Below are 26,451 nucleotides of genomic sequence, written 5' to 3'. Positions count from 1 at the left end.
TCAGCTCTGGCTTCTCTGAAACCCCAAATATTGCCACCAAAGGGTCCATCACACTATCCTGGCTAGGGCCATAAACACTTTCGCCCAGAATCTCTCCAATTTTTCACAACCTCAGAACATGTGCGCGTTATTCGCTGGCCCCCACCCACACTTCACACATTCATCTGCTACCCCCTGGAATAACCCACTCATTCTCGCCCGAGTCATATGCACCCTGTGCACCACCTTAAGCTTTATCAGGCTCATCCTTGCACAGGAGGATATTCCGTTTACCCTGCGCAGTGCCTCACTCCATACTCCCCAATTGATCTCCCCTCCCAACTCTGCTTCCCATTTCTCCTTAAATCTTCACCACCCGCTCACCTCCCTGTTCCCTCAGTCACTTGTTCATATCCCCAATTCTTCCCTCTCCTTCCACATGCGGAAGCAGCAATTGCTCCAGCAGAGTGTATCCCAGCAAACCTTTGAACACTTGGGGACAATTTAGCACAGTCAATCCATCTAACCTGCACATCTTTGGACTGTGGGAGGAAACTGGAGCAAGCGGAGGAAATCCACGCAGACACAGGGAGAATGTGCAAACCCCACACAGATAGTCACCCAAGGTCAGAATCAAGCCCAGGTTCCTGGCATTGAGAGGCAACAGTGCTAAGCACTGTACAACCCTGCTGCCCATGTCCAGAACAACCTCCAGATCAACAGAGTTTACCCGCCACTTCTCTGACAGTAGTGTGAAAGGGATATGGAAGAGTTGTAATGCCTGCAGACCACCTGAACCTATGAACTCAGAAACTTAAAGGTGGGAGATGGGTTATTGATAACTATGAAAATACAAGCAGTAAACTAGAATGACTTAAAATGCATTTGATAAAAATTTGCGGGGAGGTGTAGTATAAGGGTGTGGCACAAAAAGGGTTAGTGTAAATACTGCCCACACAGTGATCTAAGAGAACATGTAACCGCCACCGTCATGCCAATATAGTCATGGATATAGCCATGTGCACAAACAAGCATGAATATAGTTCCAGGTTGAATATATACATAGTTCTTGTAATTAATAAATGCATGCAGTTAACCTACTTAAGACTATGAAGACCTCATTAAGAGCTACTGACCAGTATCCAACATCCTCTAACACTTATAGAATCCTTTGCTTATAAACACGTGCATTCAGTACACAGCAAGGAAGTTATGTGAACCCTTATCTGAGTTATCTCAGCTGGAAGATTATGTCCAATTCAGCCCACCATACTTCATGAAGGACGTCAAAGCTTTGAAGAGGATGCAGAGGAGAATCACCAGAATTACCCCAGGGACAGACTTCAGACATATAGAGAGACGAGAGAAGCTGTGATCATTCTCCTTGGATCAGAAAAGATTAAGAGCGGGATTCTCCATCCCGCCGCACCATTGTCTGGTGTGGCGCCCCCCCCCCCCCTTGCCGGCAGCGTGGGTCTCCGGCCCGGCAGCCAGCCAATGAGATTTCCCATTGTGGGCACCCCCACGCCGTTGGGAAATCTGCGGGTGTGAGTGCGCTGCCAGCGAAGTGGAGGATCCCGCTGATGGAGAATCCCGCCCTAAGGGTTGATTTGATCGTCAACATTTTGAGGAATTTTGATGCAGTGGATACTGGCCGAAGGTTTGGTGATGAGCAAAAATCCAGAAGGATATGAAAAGATATGTAACGAGGTTGTTAGAATGCACAACCTGAAAAAAGCGGCGGAAGCTGTTTCAGCAATAACTTTCAAAAAGGGAATTGGATATGTATAAAAAGCAAGAGGATAGCCAGGGAAAGGGTTGGCCCACTGAAGGACAGGGGAGGGAATCTATGTGTGGAGCCAGAGGAAATGGGCGAGGTACGAAATGAATACTTTGCATCAGTATTCACCAAAGAGAAGGAATTGGTGGAGGTTGCGTCTGGAGAAGGGTGTGTAGATAGCTTGGGTCACATTGAGATCCAAAAAGACGAGGTATTGGGAGTCTTGAAAAATATTAAGGTGGATAAGTCCCCAGGGCCTGATGGGATCTACCCCAGAATACTGAAGGAGGCAAGAGAGGAAATTGCTGAGACCTTGACAGAAATCTTTGGATCCTCACTGTCTTCAGGTGATGTCCCAGAGGACTGGAGAATAGCCAATGTTGTTCCTTTGTTTAATAAGGGTAGCAAGTTGCTGCCTCACGGCGCTGAGGTCCCAGGTTCGATCCCGACTCTGAGTCACTGTCCATGCAGAGTTTGCACATTCTCCTCGTATTTGCGTGGGTTTCGCCTCCACAACCCAAAGATGTGCTGGCTAGGTGGATTGGCCACCCTAAATTGCCCTTAATTGGAAAAAATGAATTGGGTACTCTAAATTTATTTTTAAAAAGTAAAATAAGAAGGGGAGCAAGGATAATCCAGGGAACTACAGGCCAGTGAGCCTTACGTCAGTGGTAGGCAAATTCCTGGAGAAGATTCTTCGAGACAGGATCTACTCCCATTTGGAAGCAAGGGGTCGTATTAGCGAGAGGCAGCACGGTTTTGTGAAGGGGAGGTCGTGTCTCACTAACTTGATAGAGTTTTTCAAGGGGGTCACAAAGATGACTGATGCAGGTAGGGCAGTGGATGTTGTCTATATTGACATCAGTAAGGCCTTTGACAAGGTCCCTCATGGCAGTCTGGTACAAAAGGCAAAGTCACATGGGATCAGAGGTGAGCTGGCAAGATGGATACAGAAGTGGCTAGGTCATAGAAGGCAGAGAATAGCAATGGAAGGGTGCTTTTCTGATTGGAGGGCTGACTAGTGGTGTTCCGCAGGGATCAGTGCTGGGACCTTTGCTGTTCGTAGTATATATAAATGATTTGGAGGAAAATGTAACTGGTCTGATTGGTAAGTTTGCGGACGACACAAAGGTTGGTGGAATTGCGGATAGCGATGAGGACTGTCAGAGGATACAGCAGGATTTAGATCGTTGGAGACTTGGGCGGACAAATGTGAGGTAATGCATTTTAGAAGGTCTAGTACAGGTAGGGATTATATAGTGAATGGTAAAACCCTCAAGAATATTGACAGTCAGAGAGATCTTGGTGTGCAGGTCCACAGGTCACTGAAAGGGGCACACAGATGGAGAAGGCAGTCAAGAAGGCATACGGCATGCTTGCCTTCATTGGCCGGAGCATTGAGTATAAAAATTGGCATGTCATGTTGCAGCTGTATAGAACCTTCGTTAGGCCACACTTGGAGTATAGTGTTCAATTCTGGTCGCCATACTACCAGAAGGATGTGGAGGCTTTAGAGAGGGTGCAGAAGAGATTTACCAGGATGTTGCCTGTTATGGAGGGCATTAGCTATGAGGAGAGGTAGAATAATCTTGGTTTGTTCTCACTGGAACAAAGGAGGTTGAGGGGCGACCTGATAGAGGTCTACAAAATTATGAAGGGCATAGACAGAGTGGATATTCAGAGAATTTTTCCCAAGGTAGAGGGGTCAATTACTAGGGGGCATAGGTTTAAGGTGCGAGGGGCAAGGTTTAGAGGAGATGTGCGAGGTAAGTTTTTTACACAAAGGATAGTTAGTACCTGGAACTCTCTGCCAGAGGAGGTTGTGGAAGCAGGGACGATAGTAAAGTTTAAGGGGTATCTTGAAAAATACATGAATAGGATGGGAATAGAGGGATACGGACCCCGGAAGTGCAGAAGATTGTAGTTTAGACGGGCAGCACGGTCGGCGCAGGCTTGGAGGGCCGAAGGGCCTGTTCCTGTGCTGTACTTTTCTTTGTTCTTTGTACTTGAGAAGGAAAGATTTGTGAGGCTACAGGAGAAAGAATCTTTCAAGTGGGATAAATAGAATAATGCTTACAAAGAACTGCCACATTCACAATTGATAGAAAGGCCTCTTTCCATATGATTGTATAAAAAATGAGTTAAACGAACAGCAATCATAGAATTTACAGTGCAGAAGGAGGCCATTTGGCCCATCGAGTCTGCACCGGCTCTTGGAAAGAGCACCCGACCCAAGGTCAACACCTCCCCCTATCCCAATAACCCCACCCAACACTAAGGGCAATTTATCATGGCTAATCCACCTAACCTGCACATCTTTGGACTGTGGGAGGAAACCCACGCACACACGGGGAGGATGTGCAGACTCCACACAGACAGTGACCCAAGTCGGAATCGAACCTGGGACCCTGGAGCTGTGAAGCCATTGTGCTCATGTAGATGGACAGGTTATTGGTCCTGGACTGATACAGGACCAGCAACACGTGCTGTCAGGTCACTGTAATACTGACATGAGAAATGCTTCACAAACATCACTGATTAGTGCAGAGATAATAAAAATGGTGAAATCCAGCAACAATATCATTTTAATATCACAATTATTTTTTTTTTAAATTTATAAATTTAGAGTATACAATTCATTTTATCCAATTAAGGGGCAATACAGCGTGGCCAATCCACCTAGCCTGCACATCTTTGGGTTGTGGGGGTGTGGTGGTATGGATATGAGCACTGCCATTGGTGCAGAGCACTGGCTTCCCATTGGCTCTGGCGGGTCATGTGCCTCTCGTCCGATTTGTTGGGACTAGTCATGTGACTGCTCTCCAATTGGTCGAGAGGCAAGTAGGCCCTGCCTCCGAGGCGGGGTATACGTACCCAGAGTTCCCGGTGGTCGGCCATTCTTTATAGTCGACCACCGGGCTAACAACTCGCTGATTAAAGCCACAGTTTGGATCCTAAATGTGTCTTGAGTCGAATTGATGGTACATCAAAAACCCACGCAAACACGGTGAGAATGTGCAAACTCCACACGGACAGTGACCCAGAGCCGAGATCGAACCTGGGACCTCAGCGCCGTGAGGCAGCAGTGCTAACCACTGCGCCACAGTGCCGCCCCGATATTACAATAATTAACGTTGTGAATCTGGCACGGTCAAGGAATGAAATGACATTTTCTTCAACATCTTTCTTCTCTGCAGTCAGGATTTCTCAATAGACACAGGATTATCTTGTTATTTGAACAGTTCTATGATCATTACGCAGGCGACCAAAGAGCTCGATTCCGCAATCCAAGAGAATGTGAGTACAGATGAGAAGGGAACCAAGTAGAGGGTTGACAACAGTGAACAGGCAACTGGGATGAGACGGGTTCTGGACGTTTGATAATTGTTTCTTTGGTATTGTTGGAATTGTGAACAGGGGCGGAATTCTCTGACCACACCCCCCCCGCAGGGTCAGGGAATCGTCCAGGGCCGGCATAAATCCCGCCCCCGCCGTGGCCTGAATTCTCTGCCACCCGTGAATCGGCGGGAGCGGGAATCATGCCGCGCCGACCGGCGTGCCCCCCGCGCCAATCGGCGTGCCCCCCCCCATGGCGATTCTCCGGCCCGCGATGGGCCGAAGTCCCGCCGCTGAGGCCTCTCCCGCCGGCGGGAATTGGAGCACCTCTGGTGTCGGCGGGAGTGGCGGCGCGAGCGGGCCCCTGGGGTCCTGGGGGGGGGCGCGGAGCGATCGGACCCCGGGAGGTGCCCCCACGGTGGCCTGGCCCGCAATCGGGGCCCACCGATCGGCGGGCGGGCCTGCTGTGGGGGCACTCTTTTTCTTCCGCCACCGCCACGGCCTGAAGAGACCCCCCTACCGTGCATGTGCCGGTGGTGACATCAGCGGACACCGGCGCATGCGCAAAGCGGCGAAGGCCTTTCGGCCAGCCCTGACGCCGGGCGGCGGGCGTCAAAGGCCGTTGGCGCCGGTTTTGGCGCCAGTCGGCGTGGCGCCAACCACTCCGGCGTGGGCCTAGCCATCCGCTACGCCGGGACCCCCCGCCCCGTCGGGTAGGGGAGAATCCCGGCCCAGGTTTCCAACCTGGACTGAAGAATGAATTTGCCATGGGCCCGGCAATTCTCCTGGCCATATCGGCAGATGGAGCCAGGTACCGTACGCTGCCTTCCTGCTAGCCCCCAACAAAATGGGGAATCGGTGGCCGTTTAGCGCCATTTTTCTGGTGTAAAACACCACCGTTCCCACGCCGGGGTGGGGTCATAGCCCCAGAATCGTAGAACCAACTCCCCCTGTTTTCCGCTGCTAAGATTGGGAATCCCGATCAGGCAGAGAATCTTGCGCTGGCGCAAAAAAGAGATCAGTGCTGGGCGGGCAGACCTGTCCCCATTCTCCCGTGCAACTGTGCCACCCATAATGGTGCCACACATGCAAACGGCTCATATGGATTCACTTGAATGAGATGAACTGGCCGGAAGCCCGAATCACCCCCCCCCCCCCCCCCCCCCCCCCCCCCCACATCCCCCACCCTGTTATGCACCAACTCTCACAGCGGGAACCCCAACGGGCAGGCTTTGGTGTGAGTATTGCCAAGAATTGTCCTGGCGCAATGGACCCTGAGTGGGGTCAAGGGGTTCAGCTCATTGCTCATGCGCCCCTCTGCTGCTGCCAGTGTCCTGGGGGTTGGGTGGGATCAGGTTGTAGGTAATGGCTGTCTGGACTGCCGCTTCCAGCCTCGGACATCCTGAAGATCACTCTTGGCATGGTGATCTCAGACAGCCCCCTGTTCAAAATCAGCATCTTTGTCTGACCTGTTTAAACATTGAAGTGGCTTTCTCACTCTGCCTGACAGCTGATGAATACATCAGACAGTTGAAGATGCAAGACCGCATGACTTACCCTTTCCTCACACCTGCTCCCTAAGCCCTATACTTTTGAAACGTCTGCTTTTTGAAGTGTTTGTGCCTTCCCAGAAAGCCCACAACATTTAAAAAGCTGTGAAATCCCCTGAGATCCCTTGAAATGCTTAGTATTCATGCAATTTCACAGTGAAGTACCAAACTCCCCACCCCCAAGTTTCACATATCTGGCTCTCCCACATCCTCTTCAGCGCCCCCACTTCAATTGGCACCGTGGAGCATAATGAACGCTCACCTCTGATATCGCTTTCGGTGGTGAGCCCACCAGGTTCTCCTTTTTATATAGCTGTTGTAAATCACGTCAGCGTGCGTCACGACACACCCAATGAATATTCACTGAGGGGAGTGCTCGCCAATGCTATGTTGATGTATTTAAATGTGGTTCCGGGCCTTCCATTCAATTTCACAGTGAACTAGCCTTTGATTGACAGCTTAATGGTTTAAACACAGCAGGCAGGAGGTTTGTTTATTTAATTTTCCCTTCAGGCTTGAAAGCACCTCAAGCACCTCCATTGATCCTAACCGGAATGTTTATAAAGAGCCTTGTTCTGATTGACAGCTGCTGGCCACTTCAAAAACTCTAAGTGCTTTCCCTTTCTCTTCTCTAACCACAGCCCGAGCCCACCCAACACCCAGGATCCTTGAGCAACACTCCCTCTGCAGCCTAGCAATGGCAGAGGGGCACATGGACAATGAACTGACCTACTTGACACCCCTCAGGGTTCAGCGTGCCAGGCTACAGTGTCACTGCCAGGGTGTCAGCACCATGGTGCAAGGGGCAGTACACCATTGGCAATGCCAGGGGGCTGGCCTGACCGGGGTTCCTGAAAGAGGCAGCCTGGATGTGAGTGGGGGAGAGTACATTTCACCCTCATGCATGCGTGGTGTATGTGTGGGGTTGGGGGGTGGGGGGGGGGAGATGCCCCTGGTGGTGGGGGGGGGAGGATTCCCTCCTTGATGAAGGATTGGGGATGCTCCCCTTGTCATTGGGGACTCAGCATTTGCATTGTGAGGTTAAGGGGACCAGCCTCTATTTGCTGGGATTATGCCACCCATTCAAAATTGCGGCCCAAGACCCGTACATGCAGGGAAACAGACATGTTCACCACTCTGTGTAATTTACCACAGCAAAGGTATGTGAATGCCACCACAGTGACACTCCCAGTGCCTGAACAAAGAACAATACAGCACAGGAACAGGTCCTTTAGTCCTCCAGACCTGTACCAGTCATGATACCACCCTTGGCCAAAACCCTCAGCACTTCCTTGTGCCATATCACTCTATACCCATCCTATCCATGCCTTTGTTGAGATGCCTTTTGAACGCCGTTAATGTATCTGCTTCCACAACCTTCCCTGGCAAGGCGTTCCAGGCACTTTCCACCCGCTGCCTAAAACATCTGCCTTGCACATCACCTCTAAACTTTGCCTGCGGAACACAGTCCCGATTCTCCACTGGTGAGAGCACTTAGTCTGTGAAACACAGAATCCCACCCTTCATCATTCTTTGGGAGAATCGCCCCAACAATGTGAATTGCAGTACGAATCGCATTGGAACAGCCGACAAGATTATGCCCAAAATGGCACTGAGGGCGTGATTCGACCACTCCCGTTTCATCCGGAGCACCTCCTCTATTCCCGGAAAATAGTGGGAGAGCCCCTAAATGGGGTTCATGCCAGTCGCCAAATGGAGCATGATGCCCCCCAAATACTACAGTTAGAAAAGAGGAATTGAAAGCACTTAGCATTTTTGAAGTTGTCTGCACCTGTCAATCAAGACAAAGATGTTTAAAAACTTTGCGGTTTGGATCAATGTGGGGCACTTCCGATGCATTCAATCTGAAGAGAAAGATAAATAAACAAAACTCATGCCCGCCATGTATAAAACATTAACCTGTCAATCAAAGGCTAGTTAAAGGTATTGGTCCATGAAATTGAATGAAAATAAAGCATTTTAAATGCTCTCAGGGGATTTTAATGCTTTTCAAGGATTGTGAGCATTCTCGAATGGCTCAGGGACTTGAAAAGGCTGCAGTGTTAAAAGCACAGGGCTGAGTGAGCAGCTGTGAGGAAAGGGAAAGCACTTGAGTCTTCCGGGGTTGTGCCAAGATCTGCTCATCAGCTATCAACAGAGCAGTTTAAAGTGAGCAGGCCATTCCAAAGTTTTCAGAGGAAACAGACAAGGATGATGATTTTGATCGGAGAGCTGCCTAAAATGGGTGGGTTTCCTCCGGTTGCTCCGGTTTCCTCCCAGAATCCAAAGACGTGCAGGTTAGGTGGATTGGCCAGGCTAAATTGACCTTGGTGTCCAAAAAGATTAGGAGGGGTTATTGGGTTATGGGGATAGGGTGGAAGTGTGGGCTTAAGTGGGTCGGTGCAGACCCGATGGGCCGAATGGCCTCCTTGTGCACTATATGTTCTATATTCCAAGTTCTATGTAAAATCGGCTTGCCAAGAGTAGTCTTCAGGTTTCCCAGGGCTAAAAAGGGAAGTCCATCCCAGGGAGAGTCCCGCGGCCAGCCCCTTACCCCAGCCTGAGCCCAAACAACTCCCAGGACCCTTGGAAGACCCTCCCTCTGCAGCCTGGCAACAGCTGAGGGATACATGAGAAATGGACTTACCTCCTTACCCCCCCCCCCCCTCCATCACACCAGGCCTGTGCTTGTCAAGACCTGTACCAAAGTTTGCCGGGTGGAGTTACTGCTGGGTGGAGATAGCGAGAGGGCTTAGTATCCGGGTCCAACCCAGCAAATTACTTGAAAACGAGGGGTTTTGCATAATTAAATGCTTCCTGTCCGCTCTGGTCTGCCGCCCAGCACCAATCCCGATTTTGGGCCAATCGAGATTCGCGATTTTAGCGGGGAGCAGCAGAGAATCCCAGCCTTAGTCATTTTCTGGGAGAATCGCCCTCATAATGTTAGTATGTTAGGATAATGATTCAGTTCTCATATTTAAAATTAAATTTCAACGCGTTAGTCCATCACAAGTAAGAACCATAGGCCGGCCATAGAGCCCTTTGAGCCTGCTCCGCCATTTAGTAAGATCATGGCTGATCTAACACTCACTAAGTTCATGGGTGGTGGATAGGTCGAGCCCCAGGTCGATGGGTAGAGTACGAATGGATAGGGCGCTGGGGGGTTTATGGAGGTGGATCCATGGCGCCTTCAGAACCCAGAGGGAAGTGAGTATTTCTTCTTTTCACACGTCTATAAGGTGTATTTGAGGATTGATTACTTTGTAGTGAGTGGGGAGATTTTGGTTGGGGTGGATGGGGCAGAGTATGCGGGGATAGTTATCTCGGACCATGCACCCCACTGGCTGGATATTCAGTTCAGTACGGGACGAGAGCAGAGGCTGGGGTAGAGCTTTGACTCGGGGTTGTTGGTGGTTGGAGGTTTTTGTGATGAGGTGCGGTTGGCGATTATGGAGTATGTGGAGTTGAATCAGAATGGGGAGATGACGGCGGCCATTTTTTGGGAAGCACTGAAGGCAGTGGTCCGGGAAGAAATTATTGTGTTTTAGGCTCATGCGGATAGGGAAATGAGGGAGGATCATGACCGTCTAGTGAGCGAGTTGGTGGAGGTGGACAGGGAATATTCGAGGGTGCCCACCGTGGAGGGATTGGCGAGGAGGAAAATGTTGCAGGGGCAGTTTGACAGGCTGACAACAGGGAGGGGGATAGGGCAACTGCATAAGGCAAGGGGAGTACAATACGAGTTTGGGGAGAAGGCGAGCCGAATGCTGGTGCACCAGCTTCGGAGGTAAGCTGCATCCAGGGAAATACTGTAAATACGGACTGGGGCTGGGGATGTGGTGTCAGAGCCAGGGAAGATAAATGGGGCATTTAGAGAGTATTACCTGGGACTTTATGAGGCAGACCCAGGAGGAGAGGAGGGGGACATGGGGTGGTTTCTGGACAAGCTGGTATTTCCCCAGGTGGAGGAAGCAAAGAGGCAGGTGATGGAGGAGCCCCTGGGGCTGAGGAAGGTGCTGGATAGTATCAGAGTTATGAAGTCGGGGAAGGCCCGTGGGCCGTATGGGTACCCAGCGGAACCTTATATGGAATTTGTGACTGACCTGGCACCACATCTGTTGGGGGCGTTTAATGAAGCATTGGGGAAGGGGGAGCTGCCAGAGACGATGATGCAGGAAGTAATCACACTAACCCCGATAAAGGGGAAGGACCCTGGGGAATGTGGGCAGTCTCGGCTCATATCAGTATTTTTTTTTTTTTTTTTTTATAAATTTAGATTACCCAATTATTTTTTCCAATTAAGGGGCTTTTTAGCATGGCCAATCCACCTACTCTGCACATTTTTGGGTTGTGGGGGCGAAACCCACACAGACACGGGGAGAATGTGCAAACTCCACACGGACAGTGACCCAGAGCCGGGATCGAACCTGGGACCTCAGCGCCGTGAGGCGGTTGTGCTAACCACTAGGCCACCGTGCTGCCCGGCTCATATCAGTATTGAACACGGATGTGAAAGAATTAGCTAAGTTGTTGGCAAGAAGATGGAAGAGTGCGTCCCCAGGGTGGTTGCAGAAGATCAAACTGGCTTTGTGAAGGGCAGGCAGCTTGCGAGTAATATAGGACGGCTGTTGAATGTGGTGATGAATCCATTGGGGGCTCTGGTACCGGAGGTGGTGATGTCCCTGGACGCGGAGAAGGCATTTAATCGGGTGGAGTGGCGGTACTTGTTCGAGGTTTTGCGAAGGTTTGGGTTTGGGCCGAGATTTGTGGCATGGGTACAGATGCTGTTTGTGGCACTAAGGGCGAGGGTTAGGACGTATGATATGAGCTCACAAAGCTTTGACTTACACAGGGGTACAAGGCAGGGGTGCCCGCTGTTACTGCTGTTGTTTGCACTGGTCATAGAGCCATTGGCGATGGCTCTCAGGAGGTCGGCAGAGTGGCAGGGGATTATGAGGGGACAGCGGGAGCATCGGGTGTCACTATATGCTGAAGCCCTCTTGCTGTATGTTTCGGATCCATTGGAGAGTACGGGAAGGATTATGAGTCTGCTGGGGAGGTTTGGAGGCTTCTTAGGGTTCAAGCTGAATGTAGGGAAAAGCGAGGTATTCCCAGTGAATGAGCTGGCACAGCGGGCTAATTTAGGAGGGATGCCATTTACCCTAGCGAGGGATAGGTTTAGGTATTTTGGGGATTCAGGTAGTGAGGGAAAGGACGGGACTCCATAAGTGGAGGAGGCTAGAGAGGATCTTAAGAGGTGGGATACACTGCACTTAACGTTGGCGGGGAGGATCCAAATAGCGAAAATGAATATTCTGCCGAGGTTCTTGTTTATCTTTCAAGGTCTCCCGATCTTTATACCAAAGGCCTTCTTTCGGAAAGTGGACACAATTATTTCAGACTTCGTATAGGTGGGGACGGTGCCGAGGGTAGGGAGGACCCTGTTACAGAGGTGGGGGGGGGGGGGGGGGGGGGGGTTGCCGTTGCCGATCTTGCTTCATTATTATTGGGCGGCGAATGTGGACAAGGTGCGGCTGTGGTTGGAAGGAGAAGGGGTAGAGTGGGTTAGGATGGGGGAGGAATCTTGTAAGGGGTCTTGTTTGAGGGCTATGGTGATGACAGCATTGCCATGGCTCAGAGTAGGTATTCAAGCAGCCCGGTGATGCAGTCCACAGTGAAGATATGGAATCAGCTGAGGAGGCATTTTAGGGTGGAAGGGATGTCGGTGCTAACGCCGCTGTGAGAGAATAATGGATTTGAGCCGAGGGGGATGGATAGTGTATACAGGTGGTGGAGGGAAGTGAGGCTGGTCAAGAGGAGGGATCAAGGTGAGGGAGGGCTCGCCAGTCTGGAGAAGGTAAGGGAGAGGGTAGAGCTGCCGAGGGGGAGTGAGTTTGGGGGGGTTGATTCTCTCTTCTGGGGACTAAGTCTCCACGCTCACTGGAAAACAGGCAAGAATCACTCCGGACTTTATCCTCGAAGGTTTGGGTAATTCTTTGTTTTTAAGGGGACAGCAAGGCCCCGGCATGTGTCCCGCAGCTCCGGCTGCCAGCGGGGCCCTGCAGTTATGTCCGCGTGGCTGCGCATGCGCACAGTGGCCGGCCATGGGTCTGCTCATGCACGCGACGGCTGTCTTCACGCTGGGCCCGCACAACATGATGGACCCCTCCAGGGGTAGCCCCCGATCGCGGGCCTGGCCACCGTAGAGGCCTCCCCCCGGAGTTGGATCCCCACACCACCCCACCAGGAAGGCCCCCGCAGCGAGAACGCCGTGTCCCGCCGGGTGGGACCACATGTGAACCTTGCCGGCGAGACTCAGCAGAACCCGGCGGACAGTTGGCCCATCGAGCGAGGGGAATCGTAGCGGGGGCCACTTTCAGCGGCCCCCGACCGGTGCCATGTCACCCACGCGCCTGGCGGGCTGGCGGAGAATCGCAGAAATTCACCGGGCACGATTCCGGCGCGGAGGGTCGGAGAATCCCGCCCTGGGTATCTTTGCGCGAAAGGTCTGGAGGGGGTTCCCTAGGTTGCCAGGATGCACTCTGCTAGAGCGACTGCTGCTTCTGGATGCAGAAGGGGAGGGAAGAATTGGGGATATATACAAGTGGCTGGGGGAGCAGGGAGGCGAGCGGGTGGTGAAGATCAAGGAGAAATGGGAAGTGGAGTTGGGAGGGGAGGTCAATTGGGGAGTATGGAGTGAGGCATTGTGTAGGGTAAACGGAACCTCCTCTTGTGCAAGGATGAGCCTGATACAGTTTAAGGTGGTGCACAGGGTGCATATGGCTCGGGCGAGAATGAGTGGGTTCTTTCGGGGGTAGCAGATGAGTGTGAGAGGTGTGGGTGTGGGCCAGCGAATCACGAGCACATGTTTTGGGGTTGCGAAAAATTGGGAAGATTCTGTGTGTTCGCCGTCTTAGCCAGGAAAGTGGAGGAAGAGGTGGACCCAGACTCTGGTGGCGATATTTGTGGTTTCAGAGAAGCCGGAGCTTATAGAGAGGAGGAACACCGATACCGTGGCCTTCGTCTCTCTGGTTGCACGCGTCAAATTTTGCTTGATTGGCGGTCGGCATCGCCACCAGTGGTAGCAGCATGGTTGGGTGACCTGTACAAATTCCTGCGTTTACAGAAGATAAAGTATGAGTTAAGGGGCTCTTCAGGGGGGTTTGAGGAAAGGTGGGGTATATTTGTGACCGTGTTTGAGGGGCTTTTGTCATGAGGAAGGGGGGGGGGGGTGAAAAAGGGGAAAAATCTGTACAGATTGTACAGTTGATTGTTGGGAAGTATGTTTCCCGGGGTGTTTATTCGCTGTAACCTGTTTTGATACATGTTTGTAATAGAATACATTTTTTTAAAAACACTCGCGAAGTCCACTTTCCTGCCGTTTCTCCGAATCTCCTAATTCTCCAAGTGATTAAAACCTATCGACCTCAGCCTTGATAATATTGAAGGGCTCGGTCTCCACATCTTCCTGGGGTAAAGAATTCCAATTTGGGCAATGCACAAACATGTAGGTAATATGTACCATAACTGTGCAAAACTTGATTTTGTTACACTTTTAACTTGGTAAAATTTGTGTGTTTGCCATTTCACTAGGGCCTGTAATTGAACTTGACGAAATGGTACCTGGTGACTTTATTCTGGACTTTGGAAAGGACTACGTTAGTTCTGAAGCACTGGCAGATGCGGGTGGTGAAAATGAGGTAACAGCTGACAAGGTATCATCTCAAGAAGAGGAACAGGATCATGTGGAGGAAGGTAGTAAGTCCAAGCCAAAAAGGATGTCCCCACTCATAGCAGATGATGGTAAGGATAAGCAAAATAAACCAATTCAGTAGCCGGAACTACAGTAGGAAATATGCACTCAAAAGAATGGTGGTTTAAATGAGCACAGACTCAGATTTACGTAAATCTGCAGTTTGTCAGAAATAGTTGAAAATGTAAGGCAGAGAGAAATTAGAGTACTATTGAGATGACCTTGATGTAATACTCAAACTACTGGAAAGCATTCTCTAAAATATAACTGAGAGCTAAATTACTTTCTTTAAAAACTCACTTTATCTTACAATAGAGAAAAAGGCTTGCATTTTATGTCTGTCACAACCTCAGAACTCCAAAATACTTTATAGCCGGTGAATGCTTTTTAAATACAGCAATAAAGAAAATGCAGCATCCTGTTTGCACACAGAGAGGTCCCACAAACAATAATGCGATGATGACCAGGTAGTCTATTTTAGTGAGGTTGGTTGAGAGATGAGTAGCAAATGCACTGGAAGATGAATTCTATTTTCTCATTGATGCACTATCAATTGACCACAGAAGCGAGGTTGTAGTCCGAACTGAAGGCTTTAATAGACAAGATGTTTCCCCAGCAGCTCAGGTACAGAAAGGAGGCTGTGGGGAATACACGGGCTCTTATACCCCGCCTTACTGGGCGGAGCTACATTACAACTCTAACCAATGGGTGACTAGTGTTACATACCATCGGGCCAATGAGCAGCGAGCCTTCTCCACCAATAGTGTCTCGGCATTGCTAGGTACCGTAGTACCTCTAGTCATACTACCACATTCACCTCCTTTTGAAAAAAGAATCCGGCGGGGGGGTGGTGGCGGCTTGGTCGCCCGACCATAACTGGCGGACCGCACGGGTTGAATAGCATAACTGGTAGTATGACCCGTTTTGAGGTACTGCACTACTCTCGTACTGCGTCTGCCCATAACTATTTACAAAGACATAATACAGTTTCGCAATTTCACAATTGGCCATGTACATGTCACATTACAGTTCATAGCGACACAATCAGACGGTCGGGCACCTTGGTTGTCCTTTGCGATCGACGGAGCTTCGGCGGAGACGTCAGAGGAGGTGCAGGCGTCTGTGACTCCGGGAGCATGGATCCAATCCCTGTAGCGGCTTCAACACCCCTAGATAGCGCTGGTGAGGGTGGCCGACCCGGGGAGGGGGCGCCCAGACCTCTAGATGGTGCTGGGGGGAGGTTGATTGACCAGGGAAGGGAGCGTCTGTAGAGTGCAGCGGTGGGCGGGGGGGTCCAGGGAGGGCCGGCGGGAAACCGGTTGTCCAGGGCAGGGGGCAACAGTGAGGTGCGCCGATGGGGGGAGGGTGGGGCTGGTGGCGAGAGCGAGGGAGGGGATCCAGCGGGCGCCAGGTCTCGTAGGGAGACTGTGTCTTGTTGGCTGTCGGGGTCCTCCACGTACATGTACTGGGAGTTAGCATGGAGTAGATGGACCCTCTTGACCAACGGGTCCGATTTGTGCACCCGCACGTGTTTCCGGAACAGTATGGGCCCGGGGGCTGCCAGCCAGGTCGGGTGCGAGGTCCCCGAGGAGGACTTCCTAAAGAAGACAAGGAGACGTTCGTGAGGTGTTTGGTTAGTTGCAGTGCAGAGCAGAGACCGGGTGGAGTGGAGGGCGTCTGGGAGGACCTCCTGCCAGCGGGAGACCGGGAGATTCCTGGACCGTAGGGCCAGTAGGACGGTCTTCCAGACCGTTCCGTTCTCCCTCTCAACCTGTCCGTTACCCCGGGGGCTGTAACTGGTCGTCCTGCTCGAGGCAATGCCCTTGCTAAGCAGGAATTGACGCAGTTCATCACTCATAAAGGAGTATATCACTGTATATGTAGGCGGGGAATCCGAACAGGGAAAAGATGCTGTGGAGGGCTTTGATGATGGTGGTTGTGGTCACGTTGGGGCAGGGGATGGCGAACGGGAAGCGGGAGTACTCGTCAATCACGTTGAGGAAGTACGTGTTGCGGTTGGTAGAGGGGAGGGGACCTTTGAAGTCCATGCTGAGGCGTTCAAAGGGACGGGAAACCTTTATCAGATGCACTTTCTCCGGACGGTAGAAGTGCGGCTTGCACTCCGCGCAGATGTGGCAGTTCCTGGTGACTGTCCTGACCTCCTCGATGGAGTAGGGCAGGTTGTGGGTCTTTACGAAATGGAAGAAACGAGTGACCCCCGGGTGGCAGAGGTCCTCGTGAAGGGCTTGGAGGCGGTCCACTTGTGCGTTGGCACATGTGCCGCGAGACAGGGCATCAGGAGGCTCGTTTAGCTTCCTGGGACGATACAGGATCTCGTAGTTATAGGTGGATAATTCGATCCTCCACCGTAAGATCTCATCGTTCTATATCTTGCCCCGCTGTGCATTGTCGAACATGAAAGCTACCTACCGTTGGTCCGTGAGGAGGGTAAACTTCCTGCTGGCCAGGTAATGCCTCCAATGTCGCACAGCTTCTACTATGGCCTGTGCTTCCTTCTCGACCGAGGAGTGGCGGATTTCGGAAGCATGGAGGGTACGGGAGAAGAAGGCCACGGGTCTGCCCGCTTGGTTGAGGGTGTCCACCGGAGCTACGTCGGATGCGTCGCTCTCGACTTGGAAGGGGAGGGACTCGTCGATGGCGCGCATCGTGGACTTTGCGATATCCGTTTTGATGCGGTTAAAGGCCTGGCGGACCTCCGTCGACAGGGGGAATGTAGTTTGGATAAGAGGACGGGCTTTGTCGGCGTAGTTGGGGACCCACTGAGCGTAGTAAGAGAAGAACCCGAGGCAGCGTTTCAGGGCCTTGGAGCAGTGAGGGAGGGGGAACTCCATAAGGGGGTGCATGCGTTCAGGGTCGAGGCCTATCACTCCATTTCGCACTACGTAGCCGAGAATGGCTAGGCGGTCGATGCTAAACACGCATTTATCCTTGTTATACGTTAGGTTCAGGAGTTTTGCGGTCTGGAGGAATTTGCGGATGTTGGTGTTGTGGTCCTGCTGATCGTGGCCGCAGATGGTGACATTATCGAGATACGGGAATGTTGCCCGTAATCCGTATCGATCGACCATTCGGTCCACCTCTCGCTGAAAGACCGAGACCTCGTTTGTGACACCGAAGGGAACCCTTAAGAAGTGGTAGAGTCGCCCATCCGCCTCGAACGCAGTGTACTTGTGATCACTTGCGCAGATGGGGAGCTGGTGGTAGGCGGACTTTAGGTCTACCTTGTACTGCGCGATCCTGTTGACCAGGTCGGATATACGGGGTAGGGGGTACGCACCCAGTTGCGTAAACCTGTTGATGGTCTGGCTGTAATCGATGACCATCCTGTTCTTGTCCCCGGTCTTTACCACCACAACTTAAGCTCTCCAGGGGCTGTTGCTAGCTTCAATGACCCCTTCCCTCAGAAGCCGCTGGACCTCGGACCTGATGAACATCTGGTCCTAGGCACTGTACCGTCTGCTCCTGGTGGCGACGGGTTTGCAATCTGGGGTGAGGTTTGCAAACAGGGAGGGGGGGTCGACCTTGAGGGTGGCGAGGCTGCAGGCAGTGAGAGGGGGTATAGGGCCGCCAAATTTAAACGTTAGACTCTGAAGATTACACTGAAAATCCAACCCTAGGAGTGTGGCCGCGCAGAGGTGGGGGAGGACGCAGAGCCTGTAATTCTTGAACTCCCTTCCCTGGACCATGAGGTTTGCTACATAATACCCTTTTATTTCAACTGAATGGGAGCCAGAGGCCAGGGAGATTTTTTGATTGACGGGGCGGACAGGAAGAGAACAGCGCCTTACCGTATCAGGGTAAATAAAGCTCTCCTTGCTCCCAGAGTCGAGCAGACAGGACGTCTCGTGCCCGTTGATCAATACCATCATCGTTGCTGTGGAAAGAGTGCAGGGCCGAGACTGGTCCAGGGTCACCGATGCCAACCGTGGCAGGAGTTCAGAGTCATCATCGGGCGGCATGTGGTCACCCGCGCTGAGGTCCTTGGAGCCTGTCCAAGATGGCGGCGCCCACTGGTCGCACATGGTTGAGGGTGGACAAAATGGCGGCGCCCATCCCCCGCACGTGGCGTCGGCTGAGCAAGATGGCGACGCCCGGAGGCCCCATGTGGCGCTGGAGGAGGAAGATGGCGATGTTCGTGAGCCGCACGGGACCCATGGAGAGAGTTGGAGTGGCGATCCGCACTCGCCACCCGGGACCGCAGCGACCGCCCAGGCCTAGCAGACCGCCATGAAATGGCCCTTTTTGCCGCACCCCTTACACATTGCCGAACAGGCTGGGCAGCGTTGTCGGGGGTTTTTCGCCTGCCCGCAGAGATAACAACGGGGCCCAGCGGGGTTGCCGGTGCGTCTCGCAGCACAGGTCTGAGGCGATTCAGAGTCCGCTGATGTGGAATTCCACGCTGCCCAGGGGGCCGGCACGCGGTCGGGGGCGTAGGCGCGGGCGTTTCGGGAGGCCACGTCCAGCGAGGGCCTGTGCCTCCTTGAGGCTCAGAGTTTCTTTCTCAAGCAATCTCTGGCGGATTTGTGGGGACTGCATACCCACAACAAAAGCGTCCCGGATCAATAGTTCTGTATGTTTGTTAGCCGAAACTTGTGGGCAGCTGCAGTTCCTCCCTAGCACGAGGAGTGCACGATAGAACTCGTCTAGTGACTCACCAGGGCTCTGCCGCCTCGTTGCCAGTAGGTGCCGGGGGTAGACTCGGTTTACTGGGCGGATATAATGTCCTTTGAGTAGTTCCATTGCAGAATTGTAGTCAGTAGCGTCCTCGATGAGCGTGTAGATGTCTGGGCCCACTCTCGAGTGCAAGATCTGCAGTTTTTGCTCCCTCGTAGGTGTGCTTTCTGCCGTGCCGAAGTAGCCATTGAAACATGCTAACCAGTGCTTAAAGGTTGCTGCTGCATTAGCTGCATGGGAGCTGAGTTGTAGACACTCCAGCTTGATGCGGAGCTCCACCCTTTAAAATCTTGTCTATTGGGGCAGCACGGTGGCACAGTGGTTAGCATTGCTGCCCACAGCGCTGAAGACCCGGGTTCGAATCCCGGCTCTGGGTCACTGTCCGCGTGGAGTTTGCACACTCTCCCCATGTCTGCGTGGGTTTCGCCCCCACAACCCAAAAAGATGTGCAGGATAGGTGGATTGGCCACTCTAAATTGCCCCTTAATTGGAAAAAATAATTGGGTACTCTAAATTGATAAAAAATAAATCTTGTCTATTAAATTGATGCACTATCAATTGACCACAGAAGTGAGTTGTAGTCCGAACTGAAGACTTTAATAGACAATATGTTTCCCCAGCAGCTCAGGTACAGAAAGGAGGCTGTGGGGAATACACGGGCTCTTATACCCCGCCTTACTGGGCGGAGCTACCTTACAACTCTAACCAATGGGTGACTAGTGTTACATACCATCGAGCCAATGAGCAGCGAGCCCTCTCCACCAATGGTATCTCGGCATTGCTAGTTACCGTAGTACCTCTAGTCATACTACCACACTCATGAATAAGAAGTGAAACTGTGCAAATATTAGAAATCATCTGAAACAAAAACAATATGTTGCCTTATTTGCTCCACGTATGACATGAACCACTGAAAATTCAAGTGAAAAGGTTGGGGGGGGGGGGGGGAGGCGACATGTTGAGATTGAAAATTCGAAATATTAGCCCCATTCCTCCTTTAATCCCACCATTGGTGGTAAACATTCAGCGACCTCAGACGTACTCCCTGAAACTTTTGCATGAGTTCCCTATGCCTCTCCAATCTCCTCTTCACCTTTAAAAACTAAATCAAAACTAATTTTAGCAAAGGTTTATCTTCGCCCCTAAACCCTTCCTCCATGGCAGATTAGTTCCCCTATTTCCAATAACGAATCGCTTTGAGACTTGTTTCTCCATGAGCTGATGTTGATTAAGGGACCTATTGGGCGGCACGGTAGCACAGTGGTTAGTTAGTACTGTTGCTTCACAGCTCCTGGGTCCCAGGTTCGATTCCCGGCTTGGGTCACTGTCTGTGAGGAGTCTGCACGTTCTCCCCGTGTCTGCGTGGGTTTCCTCCGGGTGCTCCTGTTTCCTCGCACAAGAGACGAAATACGTTCTGTTAGGTAATTTGGACATTCTTAATTCTTCCTCCGTGTACCCGAACAGGTGCCGGAATGTGGCGACTAGGGGCTTTTCACGGTAACTTCATTGCAGTGTTAATGTAAGTCGTCTTGTGACAATAATAAAGATTATTATTATTCCATGTTCCCAGAACTTTTCCTTGATAAATATAAATTTCACATTGGAGTCTGGCCGGCAGAAAGTTGTTGATCAATATTTTTAATGCCAGGTTGTATTAATATTATTGAGGATTTTAATTTACAATTACTTGTAGATGGCATTTTATCTGAAGAAATGTTTCAGCCTGCTGTTGTTGATCAACAGAGTGAAGCAGGATCTAAATTTCCAGGTAATCCCTGCATTCTTGTCCATTTTACACTTTCTTTCTAAAAGTTGAAAAACAATAAGAATGCATAAAAATTGATAACCATAGAAATGGATGTCGAGTTTACAGTAAGCATTATCATAATTCGTCCTGCCATTGATAGATGAGTTTGTTGCATTCAACAAATTGGGAGGAATGTTGTCACTTTAGTGCCTAAGAATGTTTTTTTTTGAGTATTGTTGAAAAAAGACACATGCTGTCGAAGTTTTTCATCTTGCATTCACCAGGACAATTTGAAAGATGAGACATTGTTTTGGGCCTGGAGTCACATTTACATCAGACAAAGTAAGATGGCAGATTTCCTTTCCTAAAGAACATTAGTGAACCAAAGAGATTTGATCATTCGCATGTTCGCCATTACTAGATGTATTTGACCACAATGGAGGGCACCGGACTTGCTTCATCTCTGGCTGTGCATCGTGCACCTACGGCGCAGGGTGTGTACCGGGAAGGTGAATATTGCTTCCGACTGGAACCCCAAATCGGCCTCTCCACTTTTGCCAGCAATGCATAAGGGACTGGGTGGGCCTTGAAATATCTTGACTGCACAATTGCATCGACATGGGGGTCGATCGCCAGGAGGGGCGCACCCGAAGGCGTTCCCTGGATTTTCTGCATCCTCTCGTTCGGCGTTTCCCATTATAGGGAAAGTTGTACAGCTTGCTGCAGATTTAAGGACGTTTCAGCCAACAGGTTCTTTTTAGTGGCCATGTTATTGATGACATATACCAAGCGGTCGCACAGCATTTCCGACAGGAATGTACCATATTCCCAGAATTCGGCTATCTTTCATAATCTTGACAAAAACTCGGTGGCAGAATCTCCCGAGGTCCTTTCCGCTGTATTAAAATGATATCTCTGCACAATTACAGATGGTGTTGGGTTAAAATGTTGCCCCACTGGCGATACTAGTTGCTCAAAAGTATGAGTACCAGGCGCACAGGATTCATGAGGCTCTGTATCATACCATAGATATGTGCACCACGGGCAGTTAACAAAGTGACTGTCTGGTGATCATTCTCCATGATACTATTGGCCCTGAAAAAGTAACGCATTCTTTCAGCAGCGGCCCTAGGGTTGCTGGCGCCCCGGGCAAGCTGAACTTCGGCGCCCTTACAAGTGCCAATTTTAAAGGCCTCCAGCGCTGCGCTCCACCACCTTTCCCCGCTGTGGATAGCCTTTTCCTGCTCCCCTCGGCGGCCCTCCTCCCGCCGAGGACCCTCCGTGCAGCTACTGCCTCACACAGACACTGAGCAGCCGCCAGCGGCTGAACTGGACCAGCAGGCGGCCGAGGCCAATCAACATGGCGGCAGCACAGGGGGCGGGGCCGGGGCTGAAGGAGCACCCCACGTGACTCCGGGCTGCGTGTGGGCAGCTACTGAGCATGAGTAACTGCCATCAAGCGGAGGCAACATGTTGCAAATGCGCAGATCGTCCTTAGAATCTTACAACCTTTCGGCCACTGAATTAATTAGATTTGATTTATTGTCACCTGTACCATGAAACACATAGGACATTCAGAAGTACATAATGCAAATACATAGACATAGACTTGATGGCGGCCCCTAGCACATGGCACCCCGGGCGACTGCCCGAGTTGCCGGTACCTTGAGCCGGCCCTGCATTCTTTCCGCATACTGTCCTCCACATTGGCGCCAAATACATCTAATTTTCAGAACAGCGGCATGGTAAATGAAAAGAGTCTGACCTGTATCCCACAGGGTTAGTGAGGTGGCTTAACCGACAGAGTTGCAGCATCGATGGAAAAGCAGTTGAACCCTTGTCGCCAGTTTAGCAGACCGTGATGAGAGTCCACACTGAGTTGTGGAAAGAAATAAAGTTTTATTACAATAACTATTATTTACACCTCACAAACGATCCCAGCTGGGTCTATCCTCTATGTTGGTACCCAAACTGGCTGACTATACAGAATTTTAGCTATACATGATTTAGGTTTCCCCCACCCCCTTTAGCAGGGGAGCTTGTATTCAGCGAGTCTCAATGCACCCATTAATTCCTCAACCTCCATGCCTTAATCGTGCACCATCCCTGCGTCCCAATTCCATGGTGTGCAGCCAGCTTCGAATCCAAGTAAGTGCTTTCAGATCGTCCCTCGGCAGGTGCATGCCATGAATGACCAGTCAGGTTACAGAACGGCATAATATCTCATTGATGGCAGGGTGGAAAATTTGACAGGGGTCATGATTCCATTCTATTAGCCGTTTAATGAGTTTGCATGAGGTGCAAAGTGGGTTCCTGCCGAGCTTCGGGAGACCTGACCTGCCATCAACCCACTCCGAACTTCAGGAGGCGATGATCCCAATCTTATTTCCTGATATTGGAAAACCAGTTTTCTTCTCCCCGCGTAACTTCTGCCTTGTTCATCACAAATCCACCCATAGTTGCAAGTCAGGGTTGTTTGTGTCTTGGAGGGGAACCTGCAACTGGTGGTGTTCCTATGCGACTGCTACCCTTGTTCTTCTGGTGAAAGAAGTCATGAGTTTGGAAGGTAACGTAAGTAATCCTGCATTATAGCTTCATCAGATTGACGCCTCATTTTTCGGTGTGTTTGGTGCTGCTCCTTGGCATGCCCTCCTGCGCTCTTCATTGAACAAGAGTTGCTCCCCCAGCTTGATGGTAAGAGTAGAGTGAGGAATATGCTGGATCATGGAGTTACAGAATGTTGTCAGATACAATTCTGCTGCGGTTGATAGGCCACAGCACTTCAAGGGTGCCTAGTTTTGTTCTACTCGATCTGTTCAAAATCTATCCCATTTAGCGCTGTGGTCATGCCACACAGCACGATGGACGGTATCTTCAAAATGAAGGCGGGACTTTGTCTCCACAAGGACTGTGCTGTGGTCACTGCTGTCAATACTGTCATGGACAGATGCATCTGCAACAGATAGATTGGCGAGTGTAATAACTCTGCCAATGTCAGGCTATGAACAAACTCAGGCTCATTTCAGAAATGAAGAGAGGCTGTTGGGGCAGCAGACAAAGCTTGCGCCCAGCTCGGGACCATTGGGAACACTGGCCTGGGTTACAGGCTTTAAAGTCCGGGCGGTCGAGCCTTCACCCCCCCCACCCCCAAGGAATTAAATGTAAACAGGAAAACATCATATATTAGAAAACAGGAGGAATTGAAATGCTTACAGATAAATGGAACCTCTTTTGTCCTTGTCTTTGTACAGAATTGGCAAACCTTATATCAGAAATCGAGAGCCGTGGTGGTGTTCTAATTACAAGTCCTTTTGAAAAGAGTTCTCTAAACAAACAGCAGTTTATCCAATTAATGGAGACTTTTGTGGCAAGCGCGAAGCCTGAAACTGTTGAAAACCTTCTAACCTTCATTCAGATTGAATATAAAGAGACCAAAGAGGAAAAGATACAGCGATTAACTGAGGTAAATGATGCAGGAATTCTATTTGTTTCTGTTTCTGTTAGCATAGGTGTGAAAGGTTAGAGGGCAGCTTGGAGGGCAGGCTGGTCGGGGGGGGGGGGGGGGGGGGGTGGTGGTTAGAGGGGAGGTTCGGGGGTTGGGGGTGGTTAAAGAGGAGGTTGGGGAGGAAGGTTGGAGTGCGGGTTGGGTGAGACTTAGGGCGGGGGGTTGGAGGGGTTGTTGGGGGGAATGTTAGCTACTGAGTTTAATTGTTTTGTAAACATAGTGACATTGTTAATGAATGTTTACTGTGAGCAGCATTGTGGGTTTTCCAAGACAGAAGTGCACAATGGTTTCATAGAGATCTAGTAATCTGTTTTACACTGCACATGCTTCTCAAGAAGCTTTTCCATTGACTTACATCTTGTCCTTTTGTCTACTTTCGAATTAATCCACTTTAATTTAGTGCTGTTGAGTTTTTTTGAGGTATTGAAATATCATGACAAAATTGTTTTGCACAGTAGATATTGACAATATAATGTAGTGAGATGCAGCAATCAACAGAATCATCGGACTTGCTGATCAAGAAAACATAGATACAATTGTGCACCATTCAGTCTTTGACTTTTAAAAGTTGTGCTGCACTGATATACCTGAGGGTTCCAACGCTTCTCACTGACAGTGAATACTTCTATTACGGGTGGTGCAGTGGTTACCAATGTTGCCTCACGGCGCCAAGGACCCATGTACGCTCCCGGCCCCGGATCACTCTACATGTGGAGTTTGCACATTCTCCCCGTGTCTGCATAGGTCTCACCTCCACAACCCCAAAGATCTGCAGAGTAGGTGGATTGGCCATGCTGAATTGCCCCTTAATTGGAAAACAAATAATTGGATACTCTAAATTTAAAAAAAAAGTGAACATAAGAACTAGGTGCAGGAGAAGGTCATCTGGCCCTTCAAGTCTGCTCTGCCATTCAATGAGATCATGGCTGATCTTTTGTGGACTCAGCTCCACTTTCCCGCCCGAACACCATGGGCGGGATTCTCCGAAACCACGCCGGGTCGGAGAATCGCCGGGGGGGCGGCGTGAATCCCGCCCCCGCCGGCTGCCAAATTCTCCGGTGGCGGGGGCGGGAATCGCGGCGCGCCAGTCGGTGGCTGCTGGCAGTGGCACTCCCGGCGATTCTCCGGCCCGCAATGGGCTGAGTGGCCGCCCGTTTTCGGCGGGTCCCGCCGGCGTAAATCACAACAGGTCCTTACCGGCGGGACCTGGCTCCACTAGCGGCCTGCAGAGTCCTCAGAGGGGGGGGGGGGTGCGATGGGATCTGCCCTGGGGGGTGCTCCCACGGTGGCCTGGCCCGTGATCAGGGCACACTGATCCGTGGGCGGGCCTGTGCCGTGGAGGCACTCTTTCTCTCCGCACCGGCCGCTGTCAACCTCTGCCATGGCAGGTGCGGAGAAGACTCACCTGCGCATGTTGGCGCTCCCCCGCATGCGCTGGGGTGGCCATGTCTCGATTCAAAATGGACACTCGCAAGGAGTGCAAGGAAAAACGGACAACACCAGAGAAAAAAAGCAGGTGCATGGTTTCCTGTGTATTAAGATTTGCAGAACCCAGACAGAACTGAAACCAATAGCCATTAACATATTAATGAGCTATCTCCAGGGACAAAAAGAAACATTGAAACAATCGAGACCAGGACAGACTCCCCGGCGCCAGTGGGAGCTAAAACAAAGGCAGGCCAACGGCCACATAGGGCCCGCCCAACGATCAGGGAACAACTCCGGTATTGGAGAAAATCAATACGAACAATTGGGACATGGTCCAATTAATTGGGACCAAGTCCGGGGTCCGCCCAGAAGGGCGCAAAACCCCTGGGGACTGTAAGATAGCATCCCCAAGTTCAGTTCCATCTCTTGGCCTTGGCTCTCAGCGAGGAGAGACCTGCCTAACAGCTACATCAACCAAGTAAGTGTAAGGTTAATGCACGCTACGAGATAGATGCTCCTAGCTACTATTCCGTACCAGTTCGAAGCCAGCAGTATCAGAACCGGACAACGGCCATTGTTCCTCTGTCCTGGTGGGCCACCCGAAGCTAAGTATAGGCTTTAGTAGCAGTTGTAGTTTAGTGAGTAGAGTTTATGCATGAGTAATAATTGACTGCGTGT

At 50.9% G+C, this 26,451-nt stretch overlaps 1 protein-coding gene across 1 annotated transcript in view; it reads left to right on the top strand.

Moving 5' to 3' along the window:
* LOC119975270 (EF-hand calcium-binding domain-containing protein 5-like) overlaps positions 1–26,451 on the top strand; it is a 223,194-nt gene that overhangs the window by 114,112 nt on the left and 82,631 nt on the right. Inside the window, exons 7-10 of the mRNA XM_038814978.1 lie at positions 4,957–5,056; positions 14,239–14,448; positions 20,787–20,861; positions 24,092–24,303. Coding sequence (XP_038670906.1) covers positions 4,957–5,056; positions 14,239–14,448; positions 20,787–20,861; positions 24,092–24,303 — 597 coding nt within the window. The remainder of the gene's footprint in view (positions 1–4,956; positions 5,057–14,238; positions 14,449–20,786; positions 20,862–24,091; positions 24,304–26,451) is intronic.

This window comes from Scyliorhinus canicula, chromosome 12 (genome assembly GCF_902713615.1).
Source record: "Scyliorhinus canicula chromosome 12, sScyCan1.1, whole genome shotgun sequence".
NCBI classification, from domain to species: domain Eukaryota; kingdom Metazoa; phylum Chordata; class Chondrichthyes; order Carcharhiniformes; family Scyliorhinidae; genus Scyliorhinus; species Scyliorhinus canicula.
This window is presented reverse-complemented; position numbering and strand designations above follow the sequence as displayed.